This window comes from Podarcis liolepis (assembly GCF_965112155.1).
Source record: "Podarcis liolepis genome assembly, chromosome: 16".
Lineage (NCBI taxonomy): Eukaryota > Metazoa > Chordata > Lepidosauria > Squamata > Lacertidae > Podarcis > Podarcis liolepis.
In genome coordinates, this window is record NC_139567.1 from 1565532 (window position 1) to 1583891 (window position 18360).

Genomic DNA, 18360 nt, shown 5'->3' on the forward strand with positions numbered 1-18360 from the left:
CTTCAGGCCACCTCCCAGCCATCCGCTCTAGGGAACCACCCACTAAAGGTGCCTCCGTCTTATCTGGATGGAGCCTCTTTTTGTTGGCTCTTATCCAGTCCATTACTGAGGCAAGACAACAGTCCAGCACATCCCCTGCCTCACCTGCAGATGTAAAGGAGAAGCAGAGAAGTTTTTTATCAGCCAAGGGGGGCAAGGGCCCAGAATGCAAGTGGTCACCCTTGTCCACATCCTCGAGCCTCACCAACTGAAACTCATGCAACACAACAGGACTAGACTGTGCTCTGGACACCTCTTGAGATTCATCTGCTATAACAGCAGAGTCAAGATCCTGACGGATGCAAACAATTTTATCCTCAAAATGCCTTGCAAACAAGTCACAGTGCACTGCTGTCAGTTCTGCTACTTCCTTTGGACCAGACTATAACAGGCCCCACACTTTCTGGAGCAGAAGCAGAAGTGGAAGAGGGAGGTCAAGAGGCAGGTATCGGTCAGGCTGGTGAAGAAGCACGGGGGTCTCCCCCTCCCCTCTCCCCCATGTCTTCTGGCACTGGGAGAGGCATGAAGCGGGAGGAGCAAAGGCAGGCAGGCGGTAGAGTCTCAGATTGCTAGGGAAAGACCCAGGAGAAGGAGACTTAGGCAGCTGTGAGAAGACAGGGAACCTTCAGTCTCCACAACTGCCTGATAGATACCGAAGAAGAGTTGCTGTGCTCAGGAGGCCTGGCACTCCTGTGTATATCCTGTTTCATCTAATAAAGAGTTAACTTCACTTACTCCAGGTGGTTTATTGCTGGCTTGCTTCTGAAATAAGTGTTTTTGTGCACAATTTACTTATCATATGCATTTTTCTCAATATAGTCCTTGGCTGGAGAGCTTCACACTGCAAATAAGTGTTGCCTTGGCTCCAGGGCCAGATTTATGTATAGGCTAAGTAGGCTGAAGCCTAGGGCCTCTAGATCTAGGGGGCCTCGCCAGCCGGCCCGCTCCCCAGCGCTGCAGACAGTCTCCCCTCCCAAAATTGCAAACCCAAGACCGTGCGAAAAGTTCAAAATTGGAGACATAATATCTGAAAATTACAAAATAAGATTTGAAAGAAGGTGAAGCACTGCTGAATATAATTTTATAAATGGGAACGCAGGAAAGGGAGATGTGAGGAAGTCCGAAAGGAAGGTCATGGAAGTTTGGTTTAGTGAAAACTAATTATGCTGTATGTTATGTGTTTTGTGTTTACTTTTTTTTCTATGTCTGGTGATGGTGATTTATGTGTTGGGTGATGTATTGTTTAAAATCTTTAATAAATATTTTACAAAAAAAAAAGAAGAGAGAAACCCAAAGTTAGGGGTTTTCATCTCCAAACCCCAGGAGTCAGCCAGAGGGGTTTCACTGCCCCTCAAGAAAGGCATAGGGAAGTCAGTGAGTGGTGGCAGCTACTGAAGAGTGACAGAAACCCGAGTTTACCCAGTTGAAGATTAATTTTTATTCTTATTTTTAGATTCTAATCTAAGAATGAGTAAAAGATTTGTCAGGTAATCATGATCATATTATTTACACTTCCCAGGCAATATAATTTGTAAACTCAAGGTGTTTTTTTAAAGGATAACATTACAACTTCATTTTCCTAAAAATTTATGCTTATTCCACAACAGGTTTACAAAGTTCAGTAATTGCAAAAGTTTTTCAGTGTTAATTCTATGCATTTTTAAACATCACCATGGTATTTAAGTTAACATCTTATGTCCTTTAGAGGAGAAATTGAGAATTGCAGAATTTTTCATCCTTTGCTTCACTCAATTTTGTTTATAACACTTCCATTTTCTTCTTGTCCTGAGGGTGGGGGGTGGGGGCGCTGAGGGCCTCTCTTCATCTAAATCCGGCCCTGCTTGGCCAATCTTCAGCAACTATCTTAAGGAGCCCGGGAGTATATAAGAACTTGACAAGGTACAAAGTGAACACGGGTGGAGGGGCAGACATCTCACAAGGGCTTCAACTAGACATGTCAAAGAAGTTATTCAGTTAAATGCGTTGTAAACTCATACAGGGAAATTCGGTAGGGAAAGATGCAACTCCACAGTGCCACCTGGTGTCACATTGTTATACTGCATATACAATGCATATGAAACACTTTTTCTTTACCAATCTAGCTGGGTTCAAGGAGTTTGTGTGAATGCTACTGTGATCTTGCTTGCTGTTGGAGCATGTTGGTGATAATAATGCTAATCTTCATAGCATCCTAGTTAAGAAACCTGTTGCCATGCCACTGTTTTACCATCCATTCATTGTCTACTACAGCTTGTTTTTTTATCACCTCTGTGTGTGTGTGTGTGTGTGTGTGTGTGTGTGTGTGTGTGTGTGTGTGTTTTCCCCCAAATTATTTTTGTTGATTTTCCATACTATTACAAATCAAACCAAATAGCCATTGTCTACTTTGCATCTCCTTGAGATTCAGTTTGCTTCCTAAGTAGCACAATTGTGGCCACACATTTCTTTAAATATATATACAGTGGTACCCCGCAAGACGAATGCCTCGCAAGACAGAAAACCCGCAAGACGAAAGGGTTTTCTGTTTTGGAGGCGCTTCGCAAGACGAATTTCCCTATGGGCTTGCTTCGCAAGACGAAAGCCCATAGGGAAATCTCCGGGGACCTGTTTTAAATTGCTGGCGGTCGGGAGCAAAGACTTTCGCCCACAGCCGGCCTTCAGAAGAGGTCCTGGACCTCTTCTGAAGGCCGGCGGGGGGCAAAAGTCTTTGCTCCCCCCCCCGCCTGCCTTCCTGGGACAGCGGAGACTTCTCCGCTGCCCCGGGCGGTCTTAAAATGCTGGCGGGCGGGAGCGAAGCGTTCCCTGCCGACCCCCAGCATTTTAAAATCTCCCCGGGACAGCGGAGGCTTCGCTCCCGCCCGCCAGCATTTTAAAATCACCCTGGGACAGCAGGGGCTTTTAAAATGCTGGCGGTCGGCAGCAAAGCCCTCCTGTCCCCGGAGCTTGCGGGGCGGGAGGTGGGAAGAAGGGCTTTTCTTCCCACCGCCAGCCTTCAGAACAGCCTTCTGAAGGCTGGCAGTGGGAAGAAAAGCCCTTGTCCCCCCCCCAGCCTTCAGAAGAGGTCGGGGGACAGACTGTCCCCGGACCTGGTCTGAAGGCGGTTTCCCTAGGAACGCATTAATTGATTTTCAATGCATTCCTATGGGAAACCATGCTTCGCAAGACGAAAAACTCGCAAGAAGAAAAAACTTGCGGAACGAATTAATTTCGTCTTGCGAGGCACCACTGTATACCCATTCTGTCTGGGACACTGATGGACACTGCAGTCCAAATCATCTATAGGGCACTCGATTGGACAAGACTGCTATAGAGGTTGAGATCCTGGGCTGCCCCTCTTAGAACCTGCACCCCAATCTCATGGGAGAGCAAGTTATCTTGAGCATCTCAGTCAGCACCAGGAACCAATGATGGGTCATGGGGTCCAGTTGCCTAGCAACAGCAGTCGCATTCCGCTCACTCCTCCCACATGCGGCATACGGATGGGCTTGAAGGGGGGCCGTCATAGGGGAGAAGCTACAAGGAGAGAAGCTCCCATGCCCATCAATAATGAAAACTCACTGTCAGGGGCAGAATCCTTCTGAATACCAGTTGCAGGAAGGAAGGAAGGGAACCATATGCACTTTCTTGGGCTCCTGGGTGGAAATGTGGGATATAAACATCATTAAAAAAACAAAAACAGATTTGTTGCAAAAAACCAGTGTCAAAAAAAATTATCCTCCAAATGTCTTGTTATACAGATTGGGTTGGCCATTTGCCCAAAAACTCAGCAGATCCAAATGACAGGTCCAAATGACCTGTCCTAGCTAGCTCCAAATGACAGGTCCCACTGCAAGGAAATCCTGTTTCTCATAGCTACCAGCCTAGCTTCGGCAGGGAGTCAGGAGCAGAGCTGAAGGGGCTGAAAGGCACTACTTGAGAACAGCCTTCTTAAACCTGTCAATACTCTTGTCAGTGGCCTGAGATTGACTACCCAATAGCAAATTGACACTGTTCCTATGTAATGTGTGAAATGACTGTAGCGTTAATTCTAGATTCAGGTAGGTAGTCGTGTTGGTCTGATGCAGTCAAAATAAATTAAAAAATTGTCCAGTAGCACCTTAGAAGCCAACTAAGTTTGTTCTGGGTAGCGTTAATTGTTCACATGGTAAAACAGAATGTTTTGCTTCTTTGGGACACACACAGACTTCTTGTGGCCTTTTTGGTTGGGGAAGACTTGTATTCTGGATTTGGTTTCGTTATCAGGGCTACTTTGTACAACTCATCTTATTAAGAAATGCCACTGGTGAATACAGTATTTGAAAATGACATGCACAGCCACAGCTAGCCCTTCAGAGAGAAGGATGACAGACAAAATGGCTGGTTTCTCATTTATTTTATGTACTTAATGCTTAATACTCCAAGTGAGATAATAATGACACAGGGCATGTTGGGTAATTGCAAACTAATTGCCACTTAGTCCAGATCTTGTTTCAACAGTTTTCTCTCTACACGGGTTGTCTGATTTGCAACGAGTGTGTGTGTGTGTTCAGTATGTAGCAATAACAACTGTCAAAGAATAAAAATAGTATCTGCAGGGGCGTGTGTGTTTGGGGTTGAAAAGGCCTGAGATAGAAACTTCCCACATTTCAAGCTACAACCCTGCCAAGGTTCTGGAACAATCCTCCCCCATTCTTGCCCAGTGCCTAACTTGCTTTGCCAAGTACATTTACAGACACGTGCCAAGCCTTGCTGGGATAACTGGCATAATTCTTGCTGTGACTAACTTTCAGATGCCCCTCTTCAGATGACTAATGCAAAAATGTCTCTCTCATCACGTTGCTGAAATTGTAGCTGTTTTAATTGTAGCAGCTTGAAAAACCTGTTCTTACAAAGATCCTTTAAAACAACATTATTTTCCACCACCTGGTTGTGCCAAGGGATAGGGAAGAAATCTGATTCGGTTTGCATTTAACAGCAAATCTACCTCATTTGCGCTTCTGAAACGACACACAAACTGCAACACAGACATCCTTCGGAATTTGCCATTCTCCTGCCACGTAATGTGTGCAAAAATGCATATACTAGGGTAAAGTGTGCTTAAAAAGGCATATATTGATGAAAATAATGTACAATGAACATATTAGGCAAAACTGCACACAAAATGTGCATATTAGAAGAAATTTTCACTAATGTGAATTTTCACATTTTGAAAATGGTGTAAGTGCAATATATTCTGAACAAAAGGCTAAATTAATTGTAAATAATGTGGTGACGGAAGAATTTAAGATAGAAAAAGGGACACGACAAGGTTGCCCAATCTCCCCGTTGCTTTTTATATCGGTCCTGGAGGTTCTGCTGAATATGATAAGAAGGGACCAGTTGGTTAAAGGTATACAGGTCGGAGCCAAACAGTACAAATTGAGAGCATTTGCAGATGACTTAGTATTGACGTTGCAGGAGCCAGAATCTAGTACCAAAAGGGTTTTAGAATTGATTCAAGAATTTGGTCAAGTTGCAGGATTTAAATTGAATAAGTTAAAGACCAAGGTTTTAGAGAAAAAATTAACACCAATGGAGAGAGAGAGGTTTTAGAATGAGACAGGTTTAACAGTGGTTAAGAAAGTTAAATACCTGGGGATTAACATGATAGCAAAATATGGGAATTTATTTAAAGATAACTATGAAAAATGCTAGGCTGAAGTGAAAAAAGATTTAGAAATTTGGTCAAATTTGAAGCTTTCACTGCTGGGTCGTATTGCTGCAGTAAAAATGAATGTATTGTCCAGAATGTTGTTTTTGTTTCAAACATTGCAAATTGTGGACAAAATGGACTGTTTCAAGAGGTGGCAGAGAGATATTTCTAAATTTGTCTGGCAGGGCAAGAAGCCTAGAATAAAATTTAAAATATTAACAGATGTAAAGGAAAGAGGTGGATTTGCCCTGCCAGACTTTAAACTCTACTATGAATCAGCAGCTTTTTGCTGGTTGAAAGAATGGCTGCTTCTTGAAAACACAGACATTTTGGATTTAGAAGGTTTTAACAATGTATTTGGATGGCATGCATATCTGTGGTATGATAAGGTCAAAGCACATAAAGCATTTAAAAACCATATTGTCAGGAAAGCATTGTTTAATGTTTGGATAAGATACAAGGACTTATTGGAAAATAAAACCCCAAGGTGGCTGTCACCGATGGAAGCGAAAGCTCAGAAAAAGCTCAATATGGAGGCCAAATATTGGGAAATTTTGGAACAGGATGGAGATAGACTGAAATTGCAGAGTTTTGAAAAACTAAAAAACAAAGTGCGAGACTGGCTTCATTATTATCAGATAATGGAGGCATACAGTTTGGATAAGAAAATCGGCTTCCATGTGGAAAAATCAAAATTAGAAACAGAATTGTTAGAACCCAAAACTAAGATTTTGTCAAAGATGTATAACTTGCTGTTGAAATGGAATACTCAGGATGAAACGGTGAAATCTGCTATGATTAAATGGGCACAAGATGTTGGATATAACATAATGATGGCTGACTGGGAACAGTTATGGACCACAGGTATGAAGTTTACGGCATGTAATGCCTTAAGAGAGAATATTATGAAAATGATATACAGGTGGTACATGACCCCAGTCAAACTTGCAAAAATCTATCATTTGCCCGATAATAAATGTTGGAAATGTAAGGAAACTGAAGGTACATTCTTTCACCTATGGTAGACGTGCCCAAAGATTAAGACTTTCTGGGAGATGATTTATAATGAATTTAAAAAGGTATTTAAATATACGTTCTTGAAGAAACCAGAGGCCTTTCTCCTGTGCATGGTTGGCCAATTGGTGCCAAAGAAGGACAGAACTTTCTTTATGTATGCTACAACAGCAGCAAGAATACTTATTGCAAAGTATTGGAAGACACAAGAACTACCCACCCTGGAAGAATGGCAGATGAAGGTGATGGACTACATGGAATTGGCTGAAATGACTGGCAGAATCCGAGACCAGGGAGAAGAGTCGGTGAAGAAGATTGGAAGAAATTTAAAGACTATTTACAGAAATATTGCAAAATTAATGAATGTTAGAATGATGTTGGATTGAAGTTAAGTGGTTTCTAGCTGTAATGGTATAAAAGAATATGAAAAAATTGGATTTTTAACAGGTAAAAAAGATGGAATTGTTTTTAACTGTTTTTTATTTTTTATTTTGTATTTTTTCTTTTTCATTATGTAATATTGTGAAAACTTTAATAAATATTTATTTAAAAAAATCACAAACTGATCTGCAAATATAAAAAACTGAACTTAAGATTTAAAAAATGAGGAAGTGAGAGATACCAAAATTGACAGGTTTGGCCATCCTTAGTTGTGCATATTGGATGTGGACCCCCAATGGACAAGTAGCCAATCTACATTTATTCATTGGCTCTGTAGGTCTTCCTTGAGTGATATGGCAGGGGAGGCTGGTCTGCCCTTAGGCAGCCCCATCTGCCTGCCGGGGGCGGGGGGGGCGGCTGGCTGTCAGCTTCCTCCTCCTCCTTCTCAGGGTTGCCCTTGTGAAACTCACCAGGGAGGAGGACGGTGCTCAGTCTGGAAGGAGTTGGCTCTGCCCAGGAGGGGCGCATCCCCTTCCGTCCTTCCCCCACCAAAGCCTCCTTTCCCAGGTTGTGCAGCAGCAGCATGAAGTGGCAGCGGCAGAGCAAGTGGGGGCCGGGGGGGGGCTTCTGCTAACTGAGGAGCTGCTTCACCCTTCTTCCTGGGTGCGCCAGCCCTGATTGTGGCATACCATTCTAGTGATGGATTTCTCTCCCCAGAGAACCTGGCCTCGCATCCGCATTGTTTCCTTTTCGGAGGACAACAAAGATCTTGTTTACTTTCACAGGCCTTTCAGGTTTTATTTTGTTGACTCTTTTATGTGGCTTTGACATTCACAGTCTTGCTACCTTTTAATTTTATTGGCATTTGTAAATTTTGCTGTTTTGTTGTCATTTTACTGGTTTGCAGTAATTTTTTTCTGCATGTAAGCCACTCTGGTCATTTGATTGAAGGGCAATATATAGAAATCCATGATAGACAGGTAGAGCAAATATTTTCGCACCATTCACTGGATATTCACCGCTCACGGCACACAACTTGCTAAGGAGCAGACATACCCAAAGCATGTCTGCTTTTGGTAGTTGGGCAAAAGAGATGGACAGAAGGACCACTTTGTTCCAGGCATGGCCAAACTTGGCCCTCCAGATGTTTTGGGACTACAAATCCCATCATCCCTAGCTAACAGGACCGGTGGTCAGGGATGATGGGAATTGTAGTTGCAAAATAGCTGGAGCTCCAGCAACAGCTTTGGAGCTTATTAGTATCATTAATAATAATAATTTTACTATTTATACCTCACCCATCTGGGCAGCTTCCAACACATATAAAAAGCAAACATTAAACATTAAAAACTTCCTGTTACATTATTATTAAGGTTCCTAATATTACTAGTTACTGTAAGGTTTAAGGGAGTAGAAGTTAGCACTGTATATGTATGGAGGATTCGGCTTAAATGCCTCTCTATCATCATCTCTAAATAAACCCTCATGTGGCAACAGCAATCATTATCTCTGGAGACTTCTGCAAATCGCAAGGATACCATTTCACCTGAGCACAGAGGGCACTTTCATGCTTAGTATTCTTGAGATTCAGTGACATATCGGCAAATTCAGGTTGTGTAATTTAACTGGATTTGGCATCCTTGAGCTACAAACCTGCTTTTTTCAACATACTTTTTGCAATTAGGAAAGTAACAGGAAAATGTAGCAGAAAGTGGGGGGTTGCAATTGCTTGATGCAACATCAAGCAAACACCCTGCAAACAAATCAGAACGAAGGCTCAGTATACTGATGTGGTATAACCTCTTGCTAATTTTGGGCAAAATGTGGATGAATACTCAATAAGGTCATCTGAATTCTGAATGAAACCTGAGATTGTAATGGTTTTCCTGCTCTGAATGATGCTGAATTATCCTTAGGTATGGATTGTGTAAATGGTTAGATGGGACGTGAGAACTTTGTGTGAGGACCTTTGCCTGTGGTCAACAAAGTCTACATTTATGAATATGGATTCATGGAAAATGATGAAACAAGAGAAATCATTGCTCAGTCTGCACTGGAGTCTTTAAGGACCAAGAAAAAAACTTTCTCAATTATGGCATTTGTGCATGTCAAGAAACAAAAATGCCCACAATGCAAGGATAGCTCTACTGCACCCCCACACATGCACAATTTATTCAGATGTCAATGCACTCTTGTTGTGGGCTCTCTGGTGGCAGTGTAGACAGTCAAAATAGCAGAGGCAGTTGAACACAGGTTCGTAGTTTATTGATACACACTGTAAGCACAGCACAGTCTTGCTCAAGATATCGTTTCACAGAGTGCATCATACACAGAGTCTGGAAAAGCACCACTTGGAACTAGGGATGCAGCTTAGGCTGTGGCGTGAGAGCCATGCTGAAATTCTCAGCCGCATGCAAGCGTTGGGAGGGCTGTGGAGTGAGACTAGGGAGCCAACTTCTTAGGCTGCAATCAGAAAGACAGAGGTACCCTTGCCATAAGACCCACCACTTTCTAAATCAGCCTTCCCCAATATGGTACGCGGTGGATGTTTTGGACTACAGCTCTTGTCACCCCCAGCCAGCAAAAGTTGCTCTAACGGGCATATTCCCGGTCACAGCCTGAAGGTTATCCTGATTCAATTTCAGAATGCTCTCCAGGAAAACCAGTGTCTACTGACCAAATGAGACATAAAATGCATTCATGCATTCTTTGTTATTTGTTATCCACTCTCCCCCCAACTTAAATGGCAGGTGCAGAGGAATCTGATAAGGACTGAGGCCACGGGGGCGGGGGTAGGGAGGGGGCATTTAACCTTTTCTTCTCCTGCATTATGCTCTTGGGCTAGATCTAGACACATTAAAGAAGCGTTTCAATTTAAAGCGTTGTAAATTTAAACGGGAAACAGGTAGAGAAAAATGGGACTCCACATCACCATCTAGTGGCACAATGTTATATCGCATATACAATGCATACACAGTGGTACCTCTGGATGCGAACGGGATCCTCAGCATGTCTTAGCTCCACATGACAGGAAAAGAACAGGGAGTAGATTGACAGGCTAAGCCTCTTCCCAATCCTGCATTTTATGAATTTTTAAATATGGGATGTGTTCATGAATGTAACTGACATACTTCATACTTGGCATGTGTTTTTTCAGAGAGATGTGTGTTTTTACTTACTCCATGTTTGCCTACACAGGCTAATGGCTGACTAGGGGCAGACCCACCACATCCATTTAAAGCATATCCAGCCAACATTTAAAACACATGACTTTTCCCACATATTCCTGGGGAAGTGAAGTTAGGAAAGGATGCCAGGAATTGTGGCTTTGTGAGAGGGAAGCTAACGTTCTCAGAATTATTTGGAGGCGCTCAAGTGCTTTAAATGTCTGTTAGATGCCCTTTAAATGTAGTGTGGATCTGTGCTTTACCTGGTCTCTAGAACACACCCACCTGGGTTTCTCACCCAGCTTGTGTATCTCATCAGAGGCTGATGGTCTGCACTTTTGAAGTGGATCTTTTGCTGCGACCTGCTCTCTTTTGTCCACTTGAAAAAGCTCTCTCTTGCTCACTCTCATTTTAATAGAATCCTGCAAAGTGTAGATTTGTTGAGGTTACTGACCTCACAGAGCTACCCTTCCCATGGTATAATAGTGCTTTAAATGGATGGTGTGGATGTGACCCAAGTGGCAGGTGATGGGAAAAACCCCTGCTGCCAGTCAAAGGATCAGAGAATCCTAGAGGGCATAGATGGCATTTGATCTGGTAGACTTAAAGTTCCTCTCCCATGCTTTCTTATGAGGATATTAAAATTATTCAATCTTTTATCATCCATCAACTAGTTAGCCTAATCTCAATCCAATTATGCAATGTTACAATTCTGATATTGGGAAGAAAAATAAATAAAATATCCTCCTCCTAATTCTCCCAACCAGCATTCCCCTCTTTAAGATCAAGCACATTAATTTAAGACAGCTAACTGAGGTTTGACATTTATTTTCTCATCATTTAATTGGTTGGTTCAGTGAAGAGATTTTATATGGAGGGAGCCTTCCATCACCCAATTCCCCCACCAATGGTGCAGTCCAGAAACCATTTTTGCCCAGGATGAACTCAGCAGACTGAGCCTTGTCAGTCTGGGCTGCGGCTGATGGGAGCTGTAGTCCAAAACCTCTGGGTGGCGCCAGGTTGGCCAAGGGTGCTATAGTACTCCTCACCTCCTCTGCACAGGGGAAGCAATCGGTGTTATGCACCCTTGGTGTTTGGCAAACAGATTCTGTGTGAAGATATGCAATACAGGAAAGCTGCCTTACGCTTGTTCTGTTCCCCTTCTATGCCTGGTTCACCAGCCAAATGCTCTCTTTTTTGCACTGGAAATGAAATGGGAAAAGGCTCTTGTCTCACTGAGACAGGAAGGCATATCCCACAGTTCTTCCCAATACAATTTTCAGATACACCTGCTGGAGGGGGGAAGCATCTAACAAATTCAACACATACTGCCGTCGGATTTCTTAGCATAACACAAAGCTGGAAAGAGTCAAGGACAGCTGAATTTGCCTCCCAACAGCCTCTAAGTAAATACAGCATTCCCAGGGGCAGGTGTCACGCTTTCCATCAGCAAGGTTGAAATTTGCAGTGCAACAGGAAGGGGGAAGGGGGAGGAGAGGAAATTGAAAGCTAGTATAGAAAAAGCCAGGGTTCGTATTACTCCATGCTAGCAGCATTCACGGCACGATACCTGCGACAGCACACAGCAATCACCACACAGCTGGCTGCACTGAACATCTGGACACTCACTTGTTCATTTTGAAATGCTGCCAAGAATAAAAACTTATCTGCAGCCCTGAAAGCCAAGCTTCCCCTGCCAAAACCTCTTTGCTTTAAAACCTGATTTACTGACTGCCACGTAATAATATTTATTTTAACGAAAAAACATTCTCTGTTAGGACTTCTTTGAGCACACCAGTCATTTTGCAAAAGGCTTGAATCCAGGCTTGAAGTACAATCTACACAGCTTTGCTGATAGGTTTGTTGTGAGTGGGGAATGTAACATGGAAGTGCAATATATACCAGACATCCTTGGTCTAGCTGTGGGATTCCCTGCAGACCCTCTCGGGTGCTGAGATCAGCAGAGGGGGCCCTCTTGGTAGTTTCTCTGCCCTCATAGGCTCAGGGGCTGGTGGACCAGGAGAAGGCCTTCTCTGTGGTGGCCCCCTGCAGTGGTCCACCTGGCACCTTCATTATGCAGCTTCTGGAAAATGCTGAAGACATACCTCTTTCCTGTGGCTTTTTACACTTGAAGTGTATATTTTTAGGACCCACCTTACTTTTGTGATTGCAAATTGTTTTAAACTGTTTTTAATATTGTGTGTGAATGTTGTAACCCACCTTGGGACCTTTGGGTGAAGGGCAGGTAATCAACAACAACAACGCTTTCCCCAACCTCCAGGTGTTTGGGGAGTACATCTCCCATCAGCCCCAGCTGGGCACAGATCCAGCTGACAGTGCTTGTGATTGATTGCTGATGTACCCTCATGTATTTTTCAGCCAATGAGATATTTTGCAGGAATACACTCAATACTACACACTGGCTACAGGGGGAACTGTTGATCCTTCTGCACATCATCCATCCAAGAGGATTAGAATTTGCTTTCACTGTCTGCAAAAGAGACTTCAGTTTGCCTTGTCATTCAGCAACCAACAAGACAAGCCCATCTGAGATGGCCCCAAATGTCTTATTTTCAGGACTGTTTCTCATATGGGACCGGAGGGCATCAGATTGAGAAGCTGAACACCATGAAGGTGCCTTATATTCTACAGTGTCTTGGCCCAACTCCAGAATCATCTCCTGTTTTTGAAATTACTTGGATTTGGCGACTGAGGAATTGCTGTCATCTAAAAGGTGGCTTTCAAGACCACCATTGGCAGATAGTGGGGAAAGTGGTTGGCATCTGGTTTCAAATTCTTGTTCCTCCATGGGTAAGTCACTGCCTCTCCCAATCTATATTCACTGAGCGTGAGGCTATCAGTGGCTGCCATGTTCTGCCACTGTGGTTGGAGACAGTTGGCCTCTGCACACCAGTTGCATGGAATGAAAAGTAAGGAGAGTTCTGTCGCACTCACGTCTTGCCTGTTGACTTCCCATGGGCAACTCCTTGGCCACTGGAAGAATAGGCTGGTGATCTAGATGGGCTCTTATGGTCCTTTCTCCTCAAGATTTCTATGAGGCTCACCTTTCCATGTACAGTGGTACCTCGGGTTAAGTACTTAATTTGTACCGTAGGTCTGTACTTAACCTGAAACTGTTCTTAACCTGAAGCGCCACTTTAGCTAATGGGGCCTCCTGCTGCTGCCATGCCGCTGAACCACGATTTGTGTTCTCATCCTGAAGCACTATTTCTGGGTTAGCAGAGTCTGTAACCTGAAGCGCATGTAACTCGAGGTACCACTGTAGATTCATCTGCTGTTATATTCATCAGAATTATTCCTGCAGAATCTCCACACACAGTGGAGGATTTTGGGGGCTGCAGTCTAAAGCACACTGGGTGGGATTCCACACTAATACGAATATTAGTATTAGGAATACGAATTATCTCCTTTCTTCTCCACCCATCTGTGGGTTCCCTCGACTATCCAGAGAGGATTTGGGGGAGGCAATGGGGTGAAAGGCCCTTTGCTCTAGCAGGAGTCCTTGTGATCGCTTCTGCCAGCATTCCAGGCTAGTCGACTCTACCCAGTGTGAGTTTATGGGCTAGCCTGCCCATATCTGTTTGGCCTTGCTATGGTTCCAGGTCACAGACAGGCTGCCTTTTAGAGACACCTGGCAGCCATGACAGATCTTTTTGTCCAAGGCTTCCTAGCAGCTACACATGCTGAAAACCCACAAGAATGGCAAAATGCATTGCAGATCTGCAGAAATCTGCAGCCCACTGAGCCCTTAGCCATACATGGAGGCTCAATAGAGGCCTGATGAACTCTCTGGCTTTGCTGCTTCCTGGGAGGGGGGATCGGAGGCGTGTGTGTGTGTGAGAGAGAGAGAGAGAGAGAGAGAGACCTGCCAGGTCACATGTAGGGGGTGGGCTATGATCTTCATGGTAGACAGACACTCCAGGGTTCTTATAGACCAGCTGACTCCTCTCAGCCCCAGTTGGGCAAAGGCTGTTTATAGGTTCAGAAGAACCACAGAAAAGTTGCCACCCAGTGTCCTTCCATTTCTCTCTGTGTGCTCACAAGTTGTTTTTCTCAAGGTGTGAGTGCTCCTTTGGAGTATTCCCTTTAAATCTGCCTGTGGGGTTGGGGTGGGGAGTTCTCTGGCACAGCACTCCTATTTATTCAACAGTCGTAGACTTTTACCCCAATGCAAAATGGAATCTCTGCTCATCACCAGCCATATCTTACATGCCAACTCAGCAAAAATAGAGACACTGACCGAATGGAAACCCTCTTTCCTCCTGGCTGTGGGGAGACAAGTGGATAGAGAAGTCCTCTTCCTCCTCACACAATACTAGAATCTGGGACTATTCAAAGGAGCTGAATGACTGAAGATTCAGGACAATGAAAAGAATGCACGTAGTTCAAATATGGCATCTGCTCCCACAAGATGTTGTGACGACACCAACTTGGATGGTTTGAAAGGAGGACCAGACTAATTCATGGAGGGCCAGGCTCTCTGCGGCTCCTAGCCGTGATGGCTGCGTTCTCCTTTGGCTTTGGGGGCAGGATGTCCCTGAATCTACGCTACTGGGAATCATCAGCAGGAGGGCATTTGGGCACCCAGGTCCTGCTCACGGGTTTCTCACTGTGAGGACCAGAAGCTGCATGAGAGTCGCCTTTCGCCTGATCCAGCAGGACTCCTCTCATGTTCTTAATGGCTGTGCTGGCCTGTCTTTGTGCCAATGCCCTCTCAGGTTGCCCTGCATCAAAAGGAGCAGTGTGCAAGGAGCTCTCCTGGAAGGCAAAATATTCGCACGCGCACACACAGCACAAGAAAACCCAAACAAACCAACGGAGGTGGCCGGAGCCTGAAGCGCAGACCTGAGCTGGGGGGGGGGTTGAGCAGGTCTAGCCTGTCTCAGCAGAGCAGGTTCTTGGTGGCTGAGTGAAGTCAGGGGCAGGTTGAGACAGAGCTGGGGAGTGGCTGCCAAGGAAGTGCTAACACCTGTCAGGCCAAGCCTGAGATTTTTGCTTTTACCCCCACATTCCTCTGACTCTTCTTTCCTGCTGCAAGTAGAGCAGTTGCTCCCCAGATTGGCTGTAGGCAGAGAGCGCGGTCCAGCGCTTAGCAGCTTCAGACGTGGCCAATTACCTGCTGCATGACTGTCAGCTGCCAAAAGCAGCCTCAAGAGAGCTGCACCTGGAAGCAAAGGAACGGGGTGGGGTGGCCCTTGCATATCCCTCCCCACTCCCGCCTGGGGGAGAAAAGAAGAGAGTCAGATGGAAGGGAAAGGGTGGAGCAGCCCTGTCCCCCTATTATGCCATGGCCACCAGGCTGCTTTTGGCTTAAATCATACTTTGGGGGGGCTGCATGTCATTTGGCCCCATGGCGAGGAGCCGCTCTCCCGCTCTCCGTGCTGCCATAGTCTCAAAAGACAGTCACGTGAGGACACACAGCCTGGCCCAACGTGGGCAAACTGGATTCCTCTGCCAGCCCAGATAAGCAGGGAGACCAGGCAAGGCTGGGCTGTGTGACAGACAAGGGAGACAGGCTGGGAGCCTCTGTGCCGCTACCAGCCACCAGCATTCCAGTCCTCTTTGAGGCTGTGCCAACAGGCCTGCTGGAGCCTGTCTCTTCTCTCTCTCTGCCCTCTTTCCCCTCCTCCAACTGCTTCTTTTATTTCATCAAAACACATAAATGATGTGAAGCAATAAGATGTCGCACCCAGAGGAAGTGAAGGAATCTACCTGTGATTCTCTTTTCCCTGCTGGGAGCCCCAGAAATATGACGCATCATCCAAGGCTTCCCTCCTGCATCCCTTTGTGTCTGTGCAAACCACAGACTAGTTCTGCACATCACAAAACCTGATTTTTTTGGGGGGGGGTGCCAGCTGAATATGTGAGCTTCCCCCCAGAAGGAGGGGGGTTCTCCCCCTCCAGTCTTCCGTACACACAGAAGGCTGCAGATCAGGGGTGAGCCTCCTGCCGCTGCTGGACTGCAGCTCTCCCCACTCCCTGCCAGCATGACCAAGGGCAGGGAGAATGGGAGACGCAGGACAGCAACGGCTGGAGGGCCACAGGCTCCCAGGCTCTGCTGTAGACGAGGGAGGGAGACGCGGCAGGAAAGGCCTCTTGGGTGGTACAGTGAGCCTTCAGGAGCGGAACAGCCAGCGGAAATAGGGTGGTAAAGAAGTCGAGACGGCTCCCACTTGGGACCTGTTTCAGAAGGCAGATCCTTTATCACACTGGCCAGAGTGTTTGCTGCATGTGCAGTGAAATGCCCACACTGAGTTTGAACAGGGTGAGGGGCACAGAAGGCAAGCGGTCTTTCTCCCTACAGAGAGAACCCAAGAAATCTAGGCTGACCTTTCACAAGTGGACCCACTAGTTATCTTGCTGGAAGAGTAGGGCCCTGCAGAGCTGACTCCACTCACCTCTCTCTAGCTCAGGATCTTATTTACAGTGGCTCTATGGAAGCATGCAAGGGCTAGAGAGATGGATGCAGTGAGGGGCCCACTTCTCTAGCAATGGGGAGGCGGTAGCTCACAGCCGGCCACGTCACTGCCAGGGGCCTTTGCTCCACAGAGATCTCTCGTATCCCCTCCCTTCCCCTCCCTAATCCACCCCACCCCCTCCGGTCTCTAGCGCCCCACACTGATGTTGCACGTCTTGCAGCTGGGATCCTTCTTGGCGTCGGCCGTCGAAAGGCTCATGAGCTGATGGCCGCTGATCTCCCCCAGCACCCCTAGGCTGAGGTCAACCGGCTCGGTGTAGATGATCTCCAGGATGATGTCCTGGGCATGGCGGTAGACCAGCTCGCCCTCCTCCACACAGCAGGTCAGGAACTTGTTGCCCGTAATGTCCAGCTGGGGCAAGCGCTCCTGGCAGAAGTTGTCTCCGGGGGACCCCTTGGGCGCCAGCACCAGGATGACATAGTGGTAGGCGGTGTACATGCAGTAGAAGTCCGCAAAGTAGAGGTTGGTGTTGGGGCCAAAGAGGCGCTGGGCAGGGATCTGGAGGCGGTAGCGGCCATAGGGGGAGTCCTGCGGGGGCTGCCCTGTGTTGAACTCGGTGTTGCAGCTGAAGAAGATGCCATGCAACATCCCGCTGGTGGGAGAGCCGTGGCTGCCACTGTTGTCCTTCAGGTAGGGCTTCATGACATTCCCACTGTGAATTCTGGCCGGGAGGGAGAGGCAGACAGTCAGCCACAAGGGGGGGAAGAAGCAGCAGCTGCGGTCAGGACGGGCCTTAAATGTAAAGAGCCCTTCTGACTATGCCCCCACCCTGAATTACAGGAAGTGACCTCAGGAAGGTGGGAAGGGATCATCAGGGCTTTCTTATTTTATTGTTACATGAATAGTTATTTATTTATTTCATTTATATGCAACATGTATCTTCCAAGGAGCTCATGGTGGTGGACGTTGTTCTCCCCCCCCCCATTTCATCCCTACAACAACTCTGTGGGGCAGGTGTGGCTAAGGGTTGGTGACTGGCCCACGGTCACCCAGTGAGCCTCATGGCTGAGTGGGAATTCGAACCCTGCTCTCCCAGGTCCTAGCCTAGCTCTCTAACCACTGTACCACACTCTGGAGCAGGTGAAGCAACCTCTGACCCCCACCCTTAGGGAGCAGGAGTGAGAAGCAGTGTGAAGCAGTGGTTCAAGAGTTTTAGACTGGGCCTTGGGAGTCCTGGATTCAAACGCCTACTCAGTCATGAAGCTCGCTGGGGGACCCTGGATCCTTTGTGATCTCTCAGCCTGACCCACCTCACTGGGCTGCAGGGAGGTTAAAAGTGGGTGAGGAAGGGAGATTTATGCATCGTGCTCTGAGCTCTCTGGAGGAAGGGAAGAAAGAAAATGTATTTCTTTTCATTTTTTTAAGTGTGTTATATAATGGTCACCGTGTTGGCCTAGATCCAGGGAGGTCAGGGTTCAGTTTCCTATGCAGCCTTGAAGCTCACATAGACTAACCTTCCTTACAGGATTGTTGTGAAGAGAAAATTAGGGAGACTTTGAGTTCCTTGGAGGAAGGATGGGATAAAACGGTAATGTAATGACTGGAAACCTTGATCAAAGTGGGGGAGTAGCAGGAATCCAGAGGCCTG

The 18360-nt window shown here is 46.1% G+C and overlaps 1 protein-coding gene and 1 long non-coding RNA gene across 3 annotated transcripts in view; both read right to left on the reverse strand.

Annotated features, from left to right (window-relative positions):
• LOC310695834 overlaps positions 1-18360 on the reverse strand; it is a 205193-nt gene that overhangs the window by 12508 nt on the left and 174325 nt on the right. The window lies entirely within an intron of this gene.
• Positions 9349-18360, reverse strand: part of PHYHIP (phytanoyl-CoA 2-hydroxylase interacting protein) — a 55741-nt gene continuing 46729 nt past the window's right edge. For both annotated transcript variants that reach the window (XM_083480722.1, XM_083480721.1), the window contains exon 5: positions 9349-17433. In XM_083480722.1, coding sequence (XP_083336848.1) covers positions 16899-17433 — 535 coding nt within the window. In that variant the 3' untranslated portion in view covers positions 9349-16898. The remainder of the gene's footprint in view (positions 17434-18360) is intronic.